The sequence below is a fragment of the Diceros bicornis genome, chromosome 9 (genome assembly GCF_020826845.1).
Source record: "Diceros bicornis minor isolate mBicDic1 chromosome 9, mDicBic1.mat.cur, whole genome shotgun sequence".
Lineage (NCBI taxonomy): Eukaryota > Metazoa > Chordata > Mammalia > Perissodactyla > Rhinocerotidae > Diceros > Diceros bicornis.
In genome coordinates this window covers 14,070,734-14,094,988 of record NC_080748.1, presented here as the reverse complement: position 1 = coordinate 14,094,988, position 24,255 = coordinate 14,070,734, and the positions used below count along the sequence as shown (strand labels likewise).

General features: G+C 39.4%; 1 protein-coding gene across 5 annotated transcripts in view; it reads right to left on the bottom strand.

Annotated features, from left to right (window-relative positions):
• The window catches only part of B3GLCT (beta 3-glucosyltransferase), a 198,115-nt gene that overhangs the window by 144,752 nt on the left and 29,108 nt on the right, over positions 1 to 24,255 (bottom strand). For all 5 annotated transcript variants that reach the window (XR_009221164.1, XR_009221163.1, XM_058547957.1 and 2 more), the window contains exons 4-6: positions 19,445 to 19,554; positions 4,036 to 4,112; positions 3,441 to 3,552 (exon numbers count right to left, since the gene is read on the bottom strand). Coding sequence is in view for 3 of the 5 variants with exons in the window: in XM_058547957.1 (XP_058403940.1) it covers positions 3,441 to 3,552; positions 4,036 to 4,112; positions 19,445 to 19,554 (299 nt within the window). In the remaining 2 variants the exon portion in view is untranslated. The remainder of the gene's footprint in view (positions 1 to 3,440; positions 3,553 to 4,035; positions 4,113 to 19,444; positions 19,555 to 24,255) is intronic.

The following is a 24,255-nucleotide window of genomic DNA, read 5'->3' as shown; positions in this document are numbered from 1 at the left end:
CAGACCTACACACCACTTATCAAGCCATGCTGTGGCAGCGTCCCACATATGAAGTAGAGGAAGATGGACACGAATGTTAGCCCAGGGCCAATCTTCCTCAGCAAAAAAGGGGAGGATTGGCAATAGATCTTAGCTCAGGGCTAATCTTCCCCCCCAAAAAAGAAACCAAAACATTTAATTTAAATCAAGTACCCTAACTTCTAAAAGTTTTATATATTTTCTCTCTTTTCCAACCATCAACACCTCACTCCCTATTCCTTACCAGAAAATAAAAGCAGGAGAGATACAGTACTATCTCTTAAGAGCCTTCTTCTGGTTGTGGTTATGTCCCAAATACCTCCCAGAGTCTTAGTTTTAGTCAATTCAGCAACAGGTCATAACTGAACATGTGTGAAAGCCATTAACTTAACTGTATGCTTAGGTTTCCAGTTCTACCTCATGATTTTCTTCTTGATACTTTGTCTACGGATATATCAAGTCATCACTGAGCAAGAGGAATAATTATAAGGCAAATGGCCTTGGCTTGGGATAGAAAATCTAACATCTTCAAAAAAAATCAATAATATAGTACTTCATCAAACTACTAAACGTTAACCAATATGAAAATCATCACACTTTACATACCATGTCAATATAGCTTGTTTAAAAAAAATGAACATTTCAGTATATTTTAGCACCTTTCTCGCTAATCTTTCATTATTATAATCTCCTGTCCCAAACATAATTTTATGCAGAACATGTTTTTATGTTTTAACTGCTAATAGCAGTGTTCAGCTATTAGCTAGTATATAAGACTGTTTTTCAAAATGTTTGTGGGGGGTTATACTGTAAACTACTTGAAGGGAGAAATCAATATAGAATCGGTGGAAAGAGGCACTCCTCCATCTTTCTTAATGATTTTCTTTTTTTTTTTTTTTTTTTTGTGAGCAAGATCGGCCCTGAGCTAACGTCTGCCAATCCTCTTTTTGCTGAGGAAGACTGGCCCTGGGCTAACATCCATGCCCATTTCCTCCACTTTATATGGGACGCTGCCACAGCACGGCTTGACAAGTAGTGCGTCGGTGCGCGCCCGGGATCCGAACCGGCAAACCCTAGGCCGAGGAAGCAGGGCACGAGCACTTAACCACTTGCGCCACCAGGCCGGCCCCCCTTAATGATTTTCTCAATAGCTTCATAATAAAGACAATTATAATCAAGATACACTGTGAAAGAATAACTCAGACAATGCTCTATTAGTATCTTAGAATTACTCTTTAGAAGCACCATGTTTTGCTTCTATTAAAAATAAAAAAGTCAGGACATTTCAGCAAATGCACACTTATATTAAAAGCAGATGATGGGGAAAAAAAGAAAGACTTCATTAAGATCTGTAAATTTATAGAAATCACTTAGAAAGGCAATTTAACAAATATTAATTACTTTAATAAAGATTAAATTTTTCCATTTAAAATACATATTGCCTTGATAAGAATGACAGAAAGATATTGAAAGGAAAAAATGTCAGAATCAAACAAAATAACTGACAGCCTAACACATTACATAATATTATTTTAATATAGTTTATTTGTGTCATTACCAAAGCCAGGTTTGCTTTATTCTTTTTTCCTCAAATTTCAAATGGTAGGGGGAAAAAACCACACTGGTTTGAGCTAACTTCAACATTATGTAATCTTTATTCCTTCACGCTAGTTTCAAAAGAAATAAAGCATCCTAGACTTTTTTTCACATGGTAAGAGTTCAGAAAGGGGGGGAACCATCTTATTTTACCTCTGTTCTGTACTTGCTTTTCATGATCTTGCTTTGAACTTTTAAATTTATCATTCCAATTTTCATTAAAAAGCAGAGTGAGTCACCATCTTTTCTGTACAGAATTAGAGCTACGGATAATGGAAAAATAATCTCCAGGTGAAATGAACATTAGGAGGAGATTAAAACTCCTACATCCTAAAAAAGATCTGGGAGTTTTCCTCAAGTCAAAAGGAAACATGAAAGCCTAACAAATGTTTCACATAAAACATCGCAGAAAGTGCAGAGATGCGGGTTGGCATCATCTGAAAACACTGGCTGTGACATGGTCATAACTCTTCTCTCCTTTGAAGGAATTATTTTTTTTAACCTAACAACCTTCTCATTCAATTATATCTGTACCTTCCCAGAAATCAAAAGCATGAAGAGAAATCATAATGGAGCCTTCCAGCATTTACAGAACATCAAAACTAGTGGTTTTATTACAGTAACAAACTCTCTAGTGTTTGAGAAATCAGTCTAATGATCACTATTGCCCAAATTTTTGCATCTACATCAAGAAACCAAGCGGGCACCCAGAAGCCACCTTTCCTTCTCCACATCCTCATTAAACCTGATTCATTTCTTGAGTGAGCATCAGCATATGGGTGGGGCCAGTGTCTAGCAGTACCAGAAAGGAGCCAATTCTGCTTACTCCAAGTTTAAAGAATTCTATAACACGATCAGGGTGTAACCTGGGCTTCTCCAAGAGAACTAGATGGCCTGGTTTACTCTCGGCACATCTCCAGGCAGCCTTTAAACCTCCTGGGGCCCTGAGCATAGCCTAGGAGGAAAGCTGACATTACAGGGTTATTCAGTTGTTCACAAATGTTTATTGACCACCTAGTAAGTGTTAAACACCCTGCTTAGTGCTAGGGATTTAGAGGTAAAGGAGATCCAATTGCTACATCATATCTGCTCAAAATAAAATTTGAACACATGAAAGTGGCAGCAAACTTCTAATGCAAGATGCATCCCTTCTCACCTCCAGACCTTCTCCAACATTGTTCCCTCTGCTTAGAACACTCTCTTTCTCCCCTATTAACTCCTACTCATCCTACAGGACTCAGATGAAATGTCACTTCCTGTCGTGACCCTCCCAGATTAGGTTTGATGCTGTGCTATGTGCTTCTAACAGCATCCTATGTTTCCCTCATTAAAAGAGGTCTCACTTGTGCCTGTCATTGCTGCTCTGATGGTCCACCCTCTCCCTGCTCTTCTGCACCATCTGTGTGGTCAGGATCCTTGTCTGTCTGTCCTAGCCCCTGCTCCCCACAGTGTTCCACACACAGTAGGTACTCAAAAAGTATTTCTTATCTAAAATAATATGTGGTCACTGGTGATAAAGAGAAATAACCAATTTAAACTTATCTCTTAACTCTGGGTTACGGTTTTTTAACTCTCTGAAATTGCTAAAACATATAAGTAGATATTTTTTCATTTAAAAATGGCTCATTATAAGTTCTATCCTTCTGAAAGCTATAAACCTCAAAGAGAATTATTAAAAGTTGCTTCCAGATATTCAACTATTATTTAGTTTGGTTTTAATTTTAAATTAAGTGTTTTTATTAGATTAAAAACTTCTTAATAAAAATTAAATCTTCTTTTAAGCATTTTCCCAAAAAGATAAATACTGGTATTAAAATTATATTCACCTTTGATGGGTCATATCTTCTGAGTGTTTCTAAGAGTTCTGGAATTCGTATTCTTGTCTCTTCTTCACAGAAGAAAATCCATGATGAATTTCGGCTATATGTTATAGAAAAGCTGACAAAAAGAAAACAGGTTATAGTAATCACTTCTATAAAGTGAGTTTATAATAAAGTTTAAAACTGATAAGCAGGAAATGGATGAAGAAGACATAAAATGGCAAGAAATCTAGATATTTTTCTTCAATGTAGTTTCAGCTTATAGGAAAGCCAGATACTAATGGTTTATAAAACAGAGTTCTTAAAGTTAATTCTCTCCATAGCAACATCAGTTCAGAAGATACATAATTTTCAAATATAAAAATCAAATATATCGACATTTTATCTTTTAAGAAAGAAACATTTAAAAATAAAAGCCATTCATGATTAAGAATCAACCAACAAGAAATTTGGTTAATGTAGTTATTGTAAAAAGCAGAGTTCAAATTTACTTTACTTATAGACTCTGAGGAAAAATACACGCTCTTAACAAGAAAACTAGGGAGCACATAAGTGTTCAGGTAGAAATGTCAATAATTTACACCTTCTGAGTTAAACGTACTGTGGTAACAGTGGAAGTATGGTCCATGCACCTTCCTGCTTAGACAGCTGATGAAGAAGGAGGACTCTGGGGAGTTCCTAAAGAAATATTATCAAAGAAGAGAAATAAATAAAAATACAATATGATCACTCCAATTTAAAAAAAAAAGACTCAATTTTTAGAGACCTGATGTTTTACTCTTCATACTACTCTCTTTTTCTTCTCTTCAGGAGCTACTAAAAATGAAGGATTTGGGCTGAATCCACAAAACGGCCCCACCACCCAGGCACCGAACAGTGCTGAAGACCTCCAAGAAGAGTCTTCAGTGATCCCCGGAGCTGACCTGAAATTTGCGGATTTGCAAAGGTGACTGGAAGTGAAGAGCCCGGAAGTAGTTAGGGGTAACTCAGGGGCAGAAACACCATAGTAATGAGGGGTAAGCATTGATGCAATAATAGCAATAGCATAATGATGGAATTTCAAAATTCCTTAGGAGGAACTAAGATTCAGAAATAAGACACAACCATGATTAAATAAACATGCACAGATACATAGAGAAAGAGAGAGAGAGATTAACATTTTTAGGGCTATGAATATTAACTTTGAAGTAAAGCACTATTCAATATATTTCAAGTAGTTACAAGCCAAAGTCAGATATCTAATATGCTTGAACATCCCTCCCCCAACAACTTTAGCATGTTCGATGTTTTATACTAACTATATCCTGGTAACTGTTACGGACAAAAGACTTTAAAAATAAATGCCTGAAATTTGAAATATTCAAATTATTTGAAATATTACTACACTAACATAGATCCCATACCAGTCTTAAAGTTCATATAAGTTGATTACTTATGAAGAAGAGAATGATTTTTAATATAAATCTTTGGAATTGAACATCAATAAGCCTCATTTCTTTATTTTATATAGTATTTATTTTAACTTCCATGTACAATATGAAATGCAAAAACAGTAATTAAAGGTTAAATCAGACTAACCACATGGCATGTTAGAGAGAAAACGTCAACCTAAAGGCTGAATTAGCAGTTACCCAATATAATTCAGGGCTTTCCTACTGCTGATGCCAAATTATGCAGTAATTTTCACTGTCTTTTTAAAAATTGCAATATGTAATACAATATTACATATATATTCATGATGGATTATAGAAGAATAAAAATCATGCATGAAGAAAATTAACATTAATATTTGCATGAAACCTTCAAATAATTATGAGAGCATACTAATATGAACTAGCTAGAAAAGAAACAGCAAATAATAAAAAACATTTTATAAGAAAATAAGTAGAGAATGAGCTATAATGTAGCAATTAAAATTATAATAATGAAGACTTGATAACAATGGAAACATCTTTATGTTAAATGGAAAAACAGACATGATTCCAACTATGTAAAACAAATTCATATATGAATAGAGACTGAAAAGAAACCAGAAAAATGAAAATATGTGTGTCAAGATGACAAAAGTTATGACATACATGCTTTAAAAATTCTTTAATGCAGTTAAAACATAGTTTACTTAAAAAAATTTATTGAGGAAAAACGAATGCATCTCAAAATTTTCCTTCCAAACAAGTACTATCCTTCCTAATTATAGAAAATATATAAATGATGTCAACAGGTATTACACCTAGATAGGTGACCTCAGTAGAAGGGCTGTGAGGGCACTTTCCTAGCAGAGACGCAATGACAGACTTACAAATGACTTCTGTCACAACAACAAAGTACAGCAGATGAAGGTTTAGTCAGCACAAAAGAGGAGTTAAATTCTAGACTAAAATAAACTCTATGGATTACTAGTGGATTATAATCATTCCTATCTCCATCACTTTTTGTTTACTAAATAATACGCCTGGATTTCATATTTGCTTCAGTTGGTGAACACAAAAATGGCAATCAAGTTATCCCCAAATAGAAACATTCATGTGTTCATCAAATGTGAAAACCTTTGCTTCAAAAACATAAAGTAGGTTCTACCTCAACACTCAGAAACCTGGTCTTGATTAACTCTTGATTAAGCCAAGGTCACTTTAATTATAAATAAATTTTCATCTATTAATCCTCAAAAAGGCCCAAGAGTTTGTATTCTTGTTTTATATACATACGTGTATATATTATGTGTTGTATAAATATATATATGTATACGTGTGTATACACAGATTTTGTGTGTGAATACACACACAGACCCAAACAGATACACACATACTCACATGTATTAGCACTTCTAAGATAAAATAATTCAAAAGGTCACAATAAAATTTTCCATCAAATGATCTTATCTCAGTTCTTAACTTGCAATTGTAATAATTTATTTTCTTCTATCTGTCTGCTTTAACACCAGCACAAGATCAAGACCCCCTTAAGGGTGCTGTATCACCAGCTTACAGCACTTTTAGATGCAAAGCAAGTTTTTTAACATGTAACTGGATGGATGACTGAGAAAGAGCTTTCAAATGAAAAATCAAGGAGAAAGTAAGAAAATGTTATATCAACAGAGCCGTTTGGAATAAAAGCTACAGTGAAGGCACTCAGGCACGAAGCACTGTCTGTTGTCAATCTAAATGATGCCTACTCAAAAAACCATATTACTATTTCAAACCTAAAAGGTAAGGAAAAATTTCAGCAATAATGAGATAATACCATAACAGAGGCAAGCATAAAAAGGCTAAAAATACAAATGATCAAATGGGGGTAAATGATAGAAAAGGAAAAGAAAATGAAAAGTTGACCACAGTAATTTAAACTCCTTATGTCAACTCTATTTGTCCCATTGAACCAAAGTCTACCTTAACTTCCATCATTAGCATCTACTGGTATTCTAATAAGCAACTTGAAGTCAGAAAGCCCACTGAACTTTCAGTCAGTACCTCCTTTGAACATATTTCTTATCAAGGCATATATTCACATTTAAAGCCACTAATAATTACAGAGAACAAACAAATTCAAAACCAACACTCTAATTCATTATCTGGTTCTTATACATATTCATCATCTTCACTTGGGAAAGGGTTTAGTTCCATAGCGGAGCATTCTAAAACTGCTCTGAGAATGGAGAAAGCCCATTATTCTTGATATGGAGGGAAATCATTAAAAATTTATATTTAGAAATATTAATAGTATGAATGAAAAAGCCAGCATTTGAACAAGGATTAAAACAGATTAATACTTTAAATATCATAAATAACTTTAATTATTAGGCAAATTTGGTTTTGAATCACTTTAGTCTTTCTGTCTCTGTCTGGAAAGAATTCAACTAATTTAACTCCATGCTGCTGCCCTTTTCCCTTGTCAACAGACTGTTTCCCAACAACTGTAACTTGTCCATAACTTAATTTAAAAGATAAGACTAGCAGTACACGAGTTTATGGTCTAATTCAGTCTCACTATTCAGACCAAGTACTAAATTAGAAAGCAAAAGCCAAGACATTCGTTCAGTATTAGGCAAAGGTTCTGAAAGACTGAATTCTGTGTCACGACAGAGTCCAGCTCAACTGTATGTCCAAATTCCAACTATTACATAGTCCTTAGGCATTGAACTGAGCTTTTAGACCAACAAATAAATTATGATGAAAATTAACATCTGTTTATTGTTATAATTTCTTCCATAAGCAGGCATAACTTATGAGAATAATAATAGAGGCGTATAATAGGCTGTTTGGAACATATATCAGACAGATTTACTAGCCTTTAAAAATCCAGTCTTCATTTATGGATCAGTAGATTATATGTGATGCTATAATAACATACCTTCCAGGAATCTGAGTCTATATTTTAAAAAAAAGAAATTTTTCCAGATATCTGTCTTAATCATTAACTGTCCTTTCTTAACAAGAGAAAAATATTACCTCATTATTTATAAAATTTATTTTTATAAACTATTTATTTTGAAATGCATTACTAACTACAGTTTTATAGCTCATATAAATCTACTTTAACTAATCATTCATTCATTCATGAAAGGCAGTAAAGCTTAGCATTTAAGGACTTGATTTCTGGAGCCAAAGTACTTGCAACAGAATCCTCACTCCATCTGTTCTGAGGTGTGCAACCCTGAGCAAGTTCCTTGACCTGTCTGTGGCTCTGTTATTTTGTCTCTAATATGGGGATAACCATAGTCCTGGGGATCAAGTGAGTTAATACACGCCACACACCTGCCACATGATAAGCACGCGATGGCTATTAACATTATTATGATTTACAAAATTTGTTGAGCAACTACAGTGTGCCAGACATTGTTCTAGGAACACAGTGAACAGCTGTGAAAAGACAGGGCAGAGTCCCTGCCCTCTTGGATCTCACATTCTAATGAAGGAGACAGGCAATAAGCAAATAAATCTAGAATATAATTCTGTCAGGGATAAATGGTATAAAAAAATAAGCCAGCTAAAGGGAGAGAGTGAACAGGACACTGTTTACTAATCAGCATGGAACTATTCCCACACATCAGCTGCACCAGTCTGCTGCCCGGGTGATTAAGGCCCAATCTGTGCGTCAGGAGGCAGCAGAGCAGAGAGAAGAGGCTCTGGAGCAGTCAGAACTGAGATGCAGGCCTGACTGCACTATTTGTGACGTGAGCACAAGCAAGTCACTCAATCTCTCTCAGCCTTCGTTTCCTCTCTACAAAATGGAGAGAAAACAGAAACTACTTCATAGAGTTACATGAGCTGATGCTTGAAAACAGCATAGCATAGTGTATTGATATGAGCACTAAATAAAATAATGATGATGACGAGCACTCAATAAAAGCCAACTATAATTACTACTGTAGTTTCCAACTCTGTCTCTACTCCAGACCCTGGCCTCATATACTAGATGTCTCACTAACTCCTCCAACTCTGCCTTTCCAAACAAACTCATCATCTTAGTTCACAGAGGAGCTCATCTTCCTTTCATTCACCCATCGCTAACACCAGTGAAACCCACAACTTACTGCCTCCATCAATGGGAGTCCTCACAGCTGGTCCACGCAGGAGTCTAGCAAACTTACACCTTCTTCAAGGCTCAGTTCAAATGTCACAGCCTTTGCTGACATTTCCAGGCAGGGCTGGCTGCTTCCTTACCTATGTTCTCATAGTGCCATGCTGATGTTGCTTCATACAGCAACATGCAGTGTTTCCCCTACTAGAATGAGCCTTCTGGAGGGCGGGCACAGGCATGGCACCGTCCACAGTGACTGTCCCAGGAAGAAGCCGCCCTGCTGGGCATCGCCCACCACTAGCACTGTCTCCATGGAGCATCCACTTCCTCCACAAATTTGTATGTGCTGGTCCTTAACTTGGTCCCCACTGTCATCTCTAGACACCGGCACCGATGTCACCACCAGAGGAGTGAGTTCTAAAGTGACTAGCTTGTTTAGGTCTCTGGCTCCAGACTCGGAATGCTGCATGGCAACGTCCCACTGGCCAAGCTCGATGACAGGCTGCCCTCTCCTGAGCCTGGGGAGACCCAGCATTTGGCCTCTCATGTTCTTAGTGGGCCAAGCCCCAGCCCTTACCAGACTCACACAGGTCAGAGTCCTCCAGTACAGGGAAGGGGTTCAAATGCTTGGCAGCCAAAAAGAGACAAATGTTGATGACATAGCATTGTACATGGTGTAAAGAATTCATTATTGCTGGGCAAGCCCCCCGAGGAAGTGGACTCGATCTCAATGTTCTATTTTCTCCTGGGTCATCTTGCACAGGCCCTTGCATAAAGTAAATATTCAATAAAGATTTATTAAATGAATGGATGAATAAATTCTTATTCAACAGCAATGTAATCAAGTCTCCAGTTTAATAAATAATAATTTATTTTAATAAATTAACACCTATCTTACTACAAAAAATGAATTTCTAGTAATTACAGTAATTAAGCATCCACTGCTCTCACCTAAAAAGAAAAGTTTAGTGATAGACGGCAACACGACTCCCAAAGCTAACCTTTTAATGAAGTACCTTGCACTGTCTCCCTGTCAATAAAAAAATTTCTAAAAACAGGAAACACAAGGCCATCTTTCTTAAGCTCCTTCACACTAATCTATGAAAGGCTTTGCTCTCGTTTTCCTGGCTTATTTTATGGAAATGAGGTTTTTTTAAACTCATGAGCCAAAGCCTGACTAACTCGTCTCAAGAAAATAGTGATTTCCAAAACTTTCTGTGAACAAGCAAAAAGAATAATTTGTAAGGTTGACATTCTGCCAGGTCTTAAATAAAGTTCATATCACAAAAGAAGGCAATTAAATTAGAAGTGTCTGTTCTCTTCAAAGCAATTGAATTGGGGGTGGGGAGAGTGGAGAGGTTTCTAAGCAGCTAGTCTGGCTCCATTTGGCCTAAAGCAGAAAACGTAATCCAACATCTGCCACAAAATGTAATTTATAGCTGCACCATCCCACATCCCTAACCCTAAAATAACCCTCATAAACATATCCCACTTCTGAATTTTCTTTTGTGTATTTGAAGGTTGCCTTAAAAATGGAACCATAATTTATCTGTGGTTCTGCCCATATCTCAGGTCCTGTCTTCATTCTAAACCCTTTCCGTCCCCTTTCTCCGTCACTCACTCCTACGGTGGCTTACTTCCCTGTTCCCCACGCAAAGTGATTCCCCAAACAAGCATGACCCTTTCCTCATGCTAAAGTTAAAGGTCACACTTTAGAGTCTTCAAAATGGTGCACAAATCCTTGTTTTACTAGATCCTGCTAAAAAAAAACACACAATGATGCTTTATCTTCTCTCCTTTATTGTTTCCAATTTAACCGTATTTTGAAATTCCTTTGGAGAACCATAATGGTTTCCATGATTTTAGGCAAGCGTTAATACTTAATACGCCCCTGAAGCTATAGTAAAAAATGGTCTCAGTCTAGGCTCCCCGTGGTTACTGGACCCCAGGTTCCAGAAGAGAATAAAAGGCTCTCAGATGACAGCCTCTCCATCACAACATAAACACAAGATACTCCAATGTAGTCTTCACCAGATTCTGAGCTGTCTGCTCCATCTCATATAACAAACAAAATACACAAATCTTCACACAAACATCCACTCAAGAAGGAATTTTTTTAAGTTCAAAAAACAGAAGTCAACTCACAATTGACACACGGATGCTATGCACATAGTATGCATTTAAAACAAAGTGCACTGAAGTGCCTGATTTATTAGGCAATCATCACACAAACTCTCATTATGGGTTTCTGTTAGCCTCACCTCCACCAGGTTTTTTGTTTGTACACCTCTTTAAACCGTCAATCTTTATGACTTCACATTTCCCTTCCATCTGTAACGCAGGGAGGAAAAAACTCAGGAAAAAAATAGCACTTCTTCAAAATCTGTATTCTTATATCTACAGATTTGCATTTCGGAACCCCATATTCGTCAACCACATATCACCAACCTTACTTTCCATCCATTCCAATCTAAAAAGGTCGCTATTCCACTGCTCACACATGCTTCACTCTTCCCTCAAATTGTGCCTCCACAAATTCCAGTTCCCACCTGGCACCCCAATTAACCTTCCTGACAATTCATGTCTTCGTCTTCCAGAACCAGGTTCTAAACTGACATCTCTGCAGCTAATTTTCCCAGTCTTTCTTACCTGATTTGACAGAAGTCTTCCTTCTTTATCCTCTCAGGATTCATGTACACCGTTAGCACTACATTAACTTGTGCTTTTTACATATGACTCCACTTCTTAAACAGCTTCAAATGTGCACAGTCTCTCTCAAGGGCCACATGTATTGCCTAGAGGTGTCCTATTTTGTTCAGAAGTACTTAATATAACTGTAGATGTCCAATTAATATTTATTGAATAAATACTGTAATACATTTATGCTGGACTTCTAATTTCTGCTTAACAGTATAGTCATTTATATTATGAAATAGTTGCCATATACCTTGTAAGTAATTCAAAGAACTAGAATATCTTTTCTAATTTCTTTCTAAACCTTTGCTCCACAGCATCTAGAATGGTACTCTGCACATAGAAGAGCCGTTGGTAAAGTCTGCTAGCTTACTGATTAGAAGAAACATATAATTATGAACTTCAAAGCCATTATAAACTGTATGATAAGCTTCAAAACTAGGGATGGGAATGACAACTTAGAATGACCCAAATTATTTTCGAAAACAAGGGAAACAGTTTGACCACCCTAGTAACTCCAAGTACAGTATTAAATTTCAGATAGAAAGTTAGTTTAGGCTCCTGTTTTTATATTCACATTAGAAGGATGAAAAACATTGCATTTTTAATAAGACCGCATTTTAGCACCTTGAGGCAAAACAGGCATAGGTAATGACTTGCTGAAGCAAAGAGAACCGCTAGAAGCAGATGCATAATCACAGAAACCATTAAATTTTTGCACCTTAATTTTTGGCAGATTCTGTAGTCAAGTGCAACCTGACAGGAGTAATGAATAAATAAACAGCAGTTCTAGACATCTGGTAGTGCGGGAGGAATAGATATTTTGGGCTATCAGATAAATATTCAAATGACAAAACTTACTGCTGATTCCTCCCTCACCAAGCAACTTTCGTGAATGCTCATAGTGGGCAAATCTACGGATAAAACCAAAATTGCAACCTGAAGACTTCATGGTTCAGGTCCCAGGCAACACGAGGGTCCCAGACATCCTGTTCCACTAGAGGTACAGCACACACCTGCCAAACCATGGGACTGATCCCTCCTGGAAGGAGCCAGCCTGCTCCCTGCTACAGTGCTGGGGATGCCCTGACAACTTCTGCCTTACATTCAACCTTTCTCAGCTTTCATGGCTGATCACTGAGCTGTCAATTCTTTCTCAAGAATATGTCAATTTCTTAACACAAGTTCCAGCTAAGTTTTAACTGGGGAGCCATACGTGTCTCTTAAAGTGACTTTGCCTCCCTATGTTTTGTGCATCTTAGCATTTAATTCTCTGAAGTTAATCTTATTTCTCTATTTTCATGTAGTTCCGGGTCAGGGTATCTCATCATTGCTCCTAGTATTGTCTGAGGACCCTATGTTAGCTGTCAACAATCTGTGGATCTCTAAAATGCTATTCACAGAATAAACTTGGTTTTTAATCACATACATAGCATAAAAACTCTACAAGGAGAAAAAATGAACCAGTATCAAGTATAGTTGCAAATTCTAAAATCTTTATCACCATTTAAACTACCAAAAGATTTGATCATCCAAATATGAAGTTATCTAAGCCGTAACAGTACGCTCTGGATCTTGTGGGCAAATTAAATCCAAGTGTTCAAGTTTTGTCATAACTACTTCAGTATGCATAGTTGGCTTCCATTCCAGGAAAGAATTTCAGAATAAGAAAAACAGACTATCTTATCATTAAAGGGAGGCTTCCTTACTGCTTTCGTCTAGACTCCATTTATTATCACAGAAATTAAATGCTGGAGGGGAGGGGTTTGCTTAATGATATTGCTTAATTATGTGTCTTTAAATGCAAAACCAATATTGCCACCTAGTGGCAAACTAAGTCACCTACTAAAGGTGATCTAAACTGCACACTGTAAACGTAAAGGACAGTAGAAATTAAGCATAAGCACACTGAAACTAAATGGAAGCACAGAATGCAGTACAAGAAAAGTTAAATACTTTAGATAAATGGAGCTCTTTCCTAAGTTTTAAAAGCTGAGAAAAATGTATTGATGAAAACACAGTTTCTGATAATGTGTGTGTGTGGCATTATACTAGGTGCCGTGGGGATACAAAGAGGAGTACAGAGCAGGTCTCACCTCCTCCGATTCTGAGGGCAGGACTGATGCCCTACAAGACAGAGGGTACCGTAGGGGAGGCTGTGTGGAACACCAAATGAGCATCCCAGGAAGCAGTGCCCGGGGAAGAAACCATCATCACGGTGGACCAAGGTGACAAGCAAAGACCTGGAGGACAGTCTGTCAAAACAACAACAACATTCAGCCTTTAAAAGGAAGGAAATCCTGTCACATGCTACAACATGGATGAACCTTGAGGACGTTACCCTAAGTGAAATAAGCCAGTCACAAAAAGACAAAATACACACTGTATGATTCCACTTCTATGAAGTACCTCGAGTAGTTAAATCCATAGAGACAGGGGCTGGGGAAGGGGGAATGGGGAGTTGCTGTTTAATGGGGACAGAGTCTCAGCTGGAAAGATGAAAATGTTCTGGAAATTGGTTGCACAATGTAAGTGTACTTTACACTACTGTACATTTAAAAATGGTTAAGATGGCAGATTTAATGTTATATATTTTTTACCACAATTAAAAATAACAATGGCGGCAGCAGCAACAACAATTAAGCACTCTAGGTGGATGCCTCCTGAGGTAAGTGCACAGGCAGGAGTCCACACGAGACCACCCAGTCAAATGACAGTCTGAGACCCTCTCTTACGAGTCCTCTCTGAGGACTATGACAGTACTGATCACTGAAAGGCTATTCCCTCAGGTTCCCTGACAACATCAAATGTACTTTCTGTGTCTCCGCACACTCCTTCTGTCTCCTAAGAAGGCTGCTCTTGCTCTGTCCAGCCCCAAAACACCGGTTTTCCCTGGGGTCCCACTGCACCCCTGGAAGCAGCACCTTCAAGCTTTCAGTCACTACCTATGTGTCGCTGACTCCCAAATCTGCCATCTTCTGGCCAAACCTTTCTCCCGAGCTTAAAACAAATATCCAGCCTCCGGCCGGCTGACACCTCCACCTCAAATTTCATCTATCAAAACCTGAAGTCACCTGCACCCTGTAAACCTGCAAATCGCGTCTCCAGTCTCAGATGGTGGCCCCACCCCACCCCACCTCAGTCCTAGCTGGGAGCTGGTCCTGACTTCTCCTTCGGCCCCACGCCCAACCTCCCCCCGCCGCTTCTGGCCCCGTGTCTCCCCAACCACCATCACCCCGGCCAGCTCCACCCCAGGTCCCTAGCCCAGTGCTTCTCAGACTGTCTGTGATGACGGACCTGCAGCCATCTATGACCCCCTCTTTGGGCAGCATGCCCTGCATGAGTCCAAGGGCTTAAGAATTAGGCTCCCTGCCCCAGGGTTGGCTCTCTTAAAGCTGTCCTCCTCACAGCCACCAGAGTGACACGTGTAAAACACAAATCAGACCAGGTCGATGCCCTAACAGCTCTCCCTAGTAGTAATTCTCAACCGGGGGCACTTTTAGTAACAATGACTGGAGGTTGCTCCTACATGTACTACCAGGGGCCAGAAATGCTAAATGTCTTAGATATATCTTGAGAAATCTCTCTCAAAATGCCAGTAATGCCCCCTGAGAAACGCCTAAGAAAGAACACAGATCCTCGGGGGTCAGGTCGCTACCTGAGTTTCCAGGCTGGCCGCCCACATCACCCTCCTCCCCCTCTACACTCATCCCAGAACAGGACGAAGTGCCCACACACACCCCAGGCTTCTGCTTGTCACCTGGCTGGTTTTACCTGGCTGTCTACCTAGAAAGCCCTCCCTTGCTCCCATGACTCCCCTCAACCTAGCTAGTACCTAATTTTTTACTTAATTTTTTTATTGTACTGTGGTAAGAACACTTAACATGAGCTCTAGCCTGTTAACAAATTTTAAGTGCGCAATATAGTACTGTGGACTGCAGGCACAATTTTGTAAAGCAGATTTCTACAGCTTATGCATCTTACTTAACTAAAACTATAACTCTTCATTTCCCCTCCCCCAGCTCCTAGTAAACACCCTTCTAGTCTTTGACTCCGTGAATCTGACCATTTTAGATACCTCACGTAAGTAGAATCATGCAGTACTTGTCTTGCAGTGTCTGCACTTCCATCTTGCTTTAAAATTGCCCGTTTATGGGCCTGTCTCCATTCCTGGACTGTGGGCTCTTCAAGTGCAAGGACTCTGCCTTGCTGATCTTTGTACGCCCAGTTCTGTGCCCACAGTAGCTCTGTAAATACTGAATGAATGAATGAGAGGTTCATATATAAATTCTTCTATAGACTAGGTGAGTCCTTGATGCATAAACAAAATCCTGACTTCAACAGAGATGCCAATTTGTCTCCCAGTCTCCATTCCTACTTTCTTCCTTTTAGTGATTAGAACTCCTTGAGTTTTGGCTGGGTCCAAGGCCACCCAATTAAATAGTACCTTTCCCAGACAAGGTCTGCCCACACGATTATGTTCTGGATAATGGGAATGTAGGGGGAAACGACCTGTGCAACTTCAAGGTCACATCCTTAAAAGGAAGCTGCTTGTCCTCCACACACTGGAACGCAGACGTAACGGTGGTAAGCCAGCTGCAACCAGGCAGAAGAAGACAAGACACCTTGGCCTCGTGTCAAGACACTAGACGGAAGGAACCTGGAGCAGAGCTGCCTATCCCCGGCCTGCCTACCAACAGACTGTGAGGGAAAGTAAATCTCCATCTTACTTAAGTCATTGTTAGGTCGTCTGCGTTAAAGCCATCAAGTGAATTTTCTGGCTGTTTTCCATATTGCCTCTCAGAGATTCACTTAATCACGAGATCATATTTTCCTAGCACCAACTCATACTCAACCTTTTTTCTGCTCTTCTCCCTAAACTTTATGGTTTCACTGAGAGAAGTAAAATAAGAGGGGTTGACCATTATCAATCTAAGAATTAACAAAAATTTTTAAAAATAGATAAAACAATTTATTTAAATAAATTTTAATTTTTTCAATTTCTTCTGGATTCAATTCAACTGCCACATGTTAAATACCCACTATGTTTAAGGTGCTATGGAGGAATCACACGCAGAATAAGCTGAAGTGTTCGCCTTCAAAGAGATTTAGTACAGTGTGTGTGTGTGCGTGTGTGTGTGTGTGTGTGTGTGTGTGGTCAAAGATGACTATGCTATAAGAGAAATAAAAAGAAACTTCTATTACAATAGAAAAGAGAGTAAGGAAAAAATGAGATAATGAATTTCAGGGAGTCAGTTCAATCAATATTCAGAGGACTCAGGCTCAGTACATGCAGAGCACTGTGCTTGGTTCTAAGGAATCAAAAACTAACAAGACACATTCTCTGCTCTCAAAATTTATAAAAGAGACAGAGACATAACGAATAATTAATAGAAAGTGAAAACAATAACAGTTTGTGCAAGACACAGAAGTGAAACCAAAGAGGAAGTGATTTATCACTGTGAGTCAAGAAAGTGCACAGAAAGGCTTCCTGGGGATACAGGAGCTCATCAAGAAGACAAGAGTCAACATGTGCAAAGCCACAGAGGCATGGCATGGCAAGGTGATCCCAGGAAAGGTAAGAAGTTTGAAATGACTGGCAAATAACATGCAAGGAGCTGAGTAGTGGGAAATGAAGCTGGGATCCAGAAACAGGGACTTTAGTTAACAAGCTCTGGGCCAACTGCCTCAGCAAAAGGTAATAAGTGTTGGAGGTTCCCACTGCTCTGTGGGATCCACACCCTCTCAGCTGCCTGCCAGTGTGCCTCAACTCCTGAGAGACACAGAGAATCTCCAACCAACACACATTCTCCGTTCCGAAATATGAGACTGCCAAGCTCAGCCTAGATGGGAACTTGTAACCATCCTCCCCCAGAGCCCAAAGCCAGTTTTAAGCATCCAGTGGTCCCACACCCGGGCCCTGTGGTCTTCAGAGCCCCAGGGCCTCCAGAAGAAGCAGGTACACCCAGCCCCTAGCAGCACCCTCCCAAGTCTTGTTCTTCCTAAGGGGAAAGAAAAGGGAACATTTTATAATAATTTATATTGCTTCTCACCAAAAGGTACCCACATGCCTTAGGCCCACGATAAACCAAGTCCTAGGACCACTGTCCTTGGAAGCTACTCTTCCCAGATGAGTGAAGGGGGAAAGGTAGGTAGAGAGCCAGTGATGAGCACCCATTTACACAAAAACAGACCAAAAAAAAAAGGAGTGGACAAATAATGGAGGAGATATGGGGATATACTCAATCAACTGGCCTTGGTTGGCAAAGGATGTAATTACCCACATTAATGACAAAGACTATTAGTATGGATTAAATGGGGAAGATATATAAGCTAAAACACAGGAATCTGCCTCTACAAGATGGAAGCTATTTCTGGGAGCAGGGACCCATGTGGTACATAGGGATACACGTGCTCTTAATTTGTATATGAGTAAAGGCTACATAACTCTGTCCTGAGGTCATCACTGATTACACAATTTGGGGTCACTGCCAAGGCTTGATTGAGCTAAATTCCATTAAAGCTGCCTGGACCCAGCTCAGGGATTATTCCAGCTACTGGTTCCCCCTCCTCCCTGCAGTGGCCGGCACTAGCCACTCCACTAGGGCGTCCACCAGAGCACATGGAAGAAGCCCAGCCAGTCAAGTTGCTGCACTTCTGCCTCTCTGATGAAATCAGAAAAGGTTTAGTAGAAGAAAATCTCTAAAAGTTGAGTTTCCAAACAAAGAAGTTTAAACTCATCAAGCTGCTCCTATCTCCAATAACAAAAAAAACAATCTGTCTATAGCATGAAATTCTTTCCTCTCCCGTGAGAAGGTATAATGCTCCAAGGAGGGAAACCAAGGATCTGTCCTTGCAGGGATGCAGGGAGGCTGGACGAACTTATATGTAAAGCATTTAAAGATTAAGCACAGTAAACCATATCCTCAGCAGTGTCACAGCCTTGAACCACTAAGGCTGCTATTTTCCCCATTGATATTTCCAACCCTTATTTCCCAGCACCCACCAACAGAAAGAAAGCAATCTGTCAAACACACACATCTTTTGTCAAAGAATTCTTGCTGAGAGAATCAAGAGATGACATTTATCTACAGACAAGCACTTCTGTCTTGAAGGTCACACCAACGTAGTGTAGCAGGCTTGGAGGAATTTTTTTTGCTTTGGTAAAGAATTAAGCACCTACATGGCAGTACAAGAAGGCAGATCTTTCTTTGCCCCAAACCTCCAGCATTATTCAGAACAGCTTTAGATTCAGTTCATACCTATTTTAAACATTATTAAAATGTATCTCTGTGTGTCAATCTTTCTCTCCATAATCCTCAGATATTACAATATAAATCAAATAAAAAGTTCAATTAATGATATCCAATTAAAAAAACAGATTAAGAGACTCATAGAGGAAGCACTGCACTAAGGTTAATGAAAATGTTATTTCAACATGAAAACTGCCTTAGAACTTGTTACCAAAATTTTGAACATTAATTATCCCTGCTATTTTAAGGCCAGTCTTTAAAAAGTTATTTCCTCTACTTCCTTTTATCATACTTTATTACAAAACCATGATAGTCCTACACAATTTTATAATTCTCATAAAATATATATATAATAATTTAGAATATGATGCTTTGAACATTAGGAACAAACTGGAGAATTTAAATAATAGTTAATATTAAATCAGCAAACAAGTCAGAAGAGTTATTCTCATCTAAATAAAACTGATTCTCTATAGACCAAGTGCTTTAGAAAATATAAATGTATTAAGAAATAATTAGCAGACATCTCAAGCCACTCTTACATACCTGTGTAAGATCTGCAGCCTGCTTTAAGATGTTTTTCTTTAATTGTTCTGCTCTCTTCGCATGAAAAGAATTACTTTGACTCTGGATGACAAATACAATTCCTTTTAAATCTAGAACCAAAAAAAAAAGTTGTCAGGTGTTTATTTTTTAACAACTGAAATAAACTTGAAAACAAGTAAAAAAAAGAAAAACCAGCCACAAGGCAAGCCTTCAGGCAATAAACTCAGAAGAAAAATCAATTTATATGTAATTCTAGTGACAAAATCTCTCTTTTTAAACTGATCTCCGAAACTTCTTTCCTCGAAGTCAGCAAGCAAATAAGCTCGCTGTACTAGGTCAAGTCTCTGGTAACAACCGTGAATTGGCTCTTCCGTCTGTCAAAAAGAATGTGAATGTGAATGTGCGAAAGGAGGAAAATGTCTAGAACACTAACCTCCCTAGAGCTGCAATTCCAATGTTTGCAAGGTCTTTTAACAATTCACACATAATCCTACATCGTGCTGTTACCTGTTATGGGTTGAACAGTGTCCCCCAAACTTCACATGTTGAAGTCCTAACCCCCAGTACCTCAGAAGGTGACCTTACGTGGAATCGGGTTTTTACCGAGGTAATCCACTTAAAGCGAGGTCATTAGTGTAGGTCCTAATCCAATATAGTTGGTGTCCTTACAAAAAGAGGAAATTTGGACAGAGACAGAGAAGGAGGATGATGTGAGCACACAGGGAGAAGACAGCCATGAACAAGCCAAGGAGAGAGGCCTCAGAAGAAACCAACCCTGCCGACACTTTGTCCTTAGACTTCCAGTCTCCAGAACTTTGAGAAAAATTTCTGTTGTTTAAGCCACACGATTTGCGGCACTTTGTTTCAGCAGCCTGAGCAAACTAGTACACTACCTCAAGAACGTTCTGGATGGCCCTTTAAGGTGATACTTAACAGTGACTGCATATGTCTCATGAGGTCCCAAGAGCTGGCAAATAAATAATTCAATAATCCCTGCCCTACCTCACAAGGCACCTAGCCAGAATTAAGTGTTATCTCCAAGAAAACAGCCACAACTCCACAGCAGCAGGCCTTCAGCAAGAAATCTTGCATCAAAGCCCGTCCACAACACTGGCGGCATTTGCCAGCCCGCTAGAGACTCACTTCAAGGCAGCCAGCTTTTTAACAAGGGCTAGCAGGGAGGAAACCCTAGCATGTCATGTCCACCTGACCAGGGTAGATGATCCGAGGTCTTACCAGTGGGGGTGGCTGCTCAGGCCCCACACTGAAGAGGAACATCAGGCCTTCCCAGGTTCTGAGCTTGTAATAAAGAAACAGAAAGAGCCATTGTGTCAGGACCCTGCCACACACAGGTGTGTTGGCAGAAGGCAGATGTCACATAAAATTGTAGCCTCCAGCTAGGTTTACAGCAAATGAACGTGGGGACCATGAGCTTTTCCCTTTAACACCTCGACTCAGGGACACTAATTTGATTTTAATTTTATTCCATTATATTTTATTGTTCTTATGTTCAGTTCTATACTTCCACTCATTTATTCATTCACTCAAATATTCATACAACAAATAGCTCCACAGTGAGCCATCTAGATCCCAAAAATAATCCAAAATGCTCTTTGGTTCAAACTCAATAAAAAATTTAAAAGGAAATGCTGAACAACCTACTGAATAGGACCTAATTCCTTTTCTGTAGGAGTTTATATAAATATGAACGTTCCACATACCTATCACCATTTTAAATCAGCTTCTTGGCTCTATAAATCGACACTCAGATAAGGCTTAAGCGGGTGTGTTATATTTCAACTGAAATGTAATCTTCAATCCACTACATCTGAAACATTAACATAACTGACATATCAAAAGAGGAGTTATAAAGATTTATTTTTGTTAAGAATGGAGTAAATAAATCCCAGAGAACATTTTTTACAAAATTTAATAAAATTGAAGATGCACGTTCCCAATGACCCAGAAATTCTATTCCTATTATCCTTGAGAATCTCTCATATGTGTGTACAAGGATATATAACAAGAGTGCTCACAGCAGCATTGTGTAAAAAGAAAAAATTAGAAGCAACCCAAATACCTACTAACAAGATATACAAATTGGAATACTATAAAGAAATAAAAATTATAACACAACATGTATCAATCCAGATGGATATCGTAAATGAATCCTTAGAACACTGAAAAAAAGCAAGCTGCAAAGGAACAACTACATAAATCAATGGTTTGCAAAAATATAAACACAAATATATATCAAATGGATAAAGACTATACATATGCATGTATATATATTATATATGATGTGAAGTATAAAGATTACATGAGAATGATAAACACCAAAGCAAGGAAATGATTAAAAGGCCTCAGCTGTGTTAGTAATGTTTTATTTCTTAAGCTAGGTGGTAGATACATGGATGTTCATTATATTACTTTTTATAGCTTCCCGTTATGTTCAAAATAATTCATAATAAAATTTTTTTCAAGAGCAGATCCATCTCTCAAAAGGTTAATCCTGCAGTAACCAACTCCCGCCACTTCTCCCAGATCAGCAAAGCTCCCACCATTCTCACAAAGACAACAATTCTTCCACAAAGGGCAGAGGCTTTACAAGAAGAAAAAAAAGTGTCTTCTTCCCCTTTGCATATACTTGAGTCATGTGCTGAGTTGTATTTGCTTCTTCTGCTACCAAGAAATCACCACCTTCCTTTCTCACGTGCTTCGATCATGTATGCTACGTGCACTCATTCAGCAAACATCTGAGTCTCTACTAAGTGCAAGGCTCTGGGATACAGCGATGAGCAAGTGCAGGCCCCACACATAAGTGCCTGAGTCTAGTTCAGAAGGTGGACAGTACAACACAAAGCAGCAGGTGTAAATCCAGGGCCAAGCGCAGGGACCGTGGGAGCACAGCGGAGGGGGAGCAGGAGCAAGGAGGACTTCTGGGAGGGGGTGTTTCCTGAGTTTCCTCTAAAGGCAGCAGTTTTCTGCAGACTCAGGCACAGAAGGCAGCAGATCAGCGGCAGAGATAGAAGCGGGGTTATCACAGAGCCCACAGCCTGCCTCATCTCTGCAGCATCCCTGAGTAGGTGACCAGGGAGTCTGTCAGGCATTTCTGAGAGGATGAAGGGAACAGTCAGCGATAAAGTTAGAAAGGGAGGAGGGGTCAGCCCAGCCAGATCACGAAGGATTTATACACCACCCTAAGAGGCTGGGTCTGTAGACTAATAGCTTTCAAACTGGGGAAGGGCCTCAGAGCCACCTGGTGCCCCAGAGAGTGGAGCCTTCCCAGAGGAAGTGATGAGGACATTGCGTCCTGGGGACACTCAGAGAAAGGGTGGGAGGACCTTCCCAACAGAGGGAGCAGTGAAGGTTTGGGACAGCAAGTGGAATTCAGGGCTGTGAAAATATGAACAGTTAGGTATGGCTAAGGAATAGGATGCATATGGGGGAGTCACTGGGTGACTGGGTGATGAGGCAAAAGAGGAAGGGTGCACCCAGTTCCTATAACCCTGATAATAATGAAAGAAAATTATTTACATGCCATTCAGCCCCACCCCCACTCCAGAAAAGAACCCGATTAGTTCAGTTTGGTGCTGAAAACAGCTTATGTGCTTAAATTCCTGCTGTTCTTTATATCAGCACCAGGAAGTATTCCCTGACATACATCCTAAGCCCTCCCTAACTGAATCAATCCTGGCCGAGTCTAGACCCCAGGGCTCACCTTGGTGGCTGTCTTCTGTCTATGCTGTCCAACCACCTGACTCCTAAGCCCCCAGTGCCCCGTCAGTGGAGCTAAAGAAGATGACTGCACTATTTCCTTATCACTCAGGTTGAATGTCTCTAAACTCACAGCAATTTGCCTTCAGCAAACATTGTCACAACTCAAGACAGATTGTCATTGTTTCTCCTCTAGGAATGTGAGATAAATGGGTCGTACACCAAGCGCCTGACAATAATGATGAGCGTGACAGGCTAGAAAGTGAAGATAAAGAAATTAGTCAAGGATACAGAGAGGATCGATGCAGTTCTGAGGCCAGCGGTAAGGAAAGGCAGTCGAACCAGAGATGGTTAGAAAAGGATCCTGGAGAAGAAATAATTCTTTCTTGAAGGTAAAGGAAATCGAAGGTTCTCTGTTTCCTCAGTTGCTGAGCACTTACCATGTGCCAAACACGCTACTAAGCGCTAAGCTTTCCTGGTCAGAAATGATCTGGAAACATGGATTTCATCATGCTGGTGTTTTTCTGATGAGAAATCAATATGGTGCTCTTCTGATAAAAACTGAGTAACAGGCAGTCTTATGACTGAGGCTGAGGGGTAAATATGCATATATACACACATACATGAAGAGTCACTCCAAATATGTTTTACTTGGTGAGAATAATTGTCACTAGTGAATCTATTGCTTAGGCAGTGAGCCCAAAGAGAAACAAAGGCTGCCTCGCCCTTGGAGGCTGTCACCCAGCCCTGAGTATTGTGAGACCAGGATCTAGGCAGATTCTACTGGGGCAGCTGCTCTAAAGCCCCCCTCCCCTGGTCCTTTAGAATCATATTAAGATTATGGCAAATAAGCTTCCTGGGTCTTTTTCAGGCGAACTGATTCCAAGTTAAGTAACACTAGATTGTCCATTTGCAATTGAAAGAATGCAGATTTATTCATTCAGGTAAACTTCCCCTTGGTACTTTCAAGCCTATGTCCCAGACTAGGGTCATTAGTTCATTTAATAACCATTTACTAGGGAGGGGGACCCATCAGCTCCCATAAAATAAACACACAAACAAATGCCCAAACTCACAAGGGTTGGCAGCAGAGA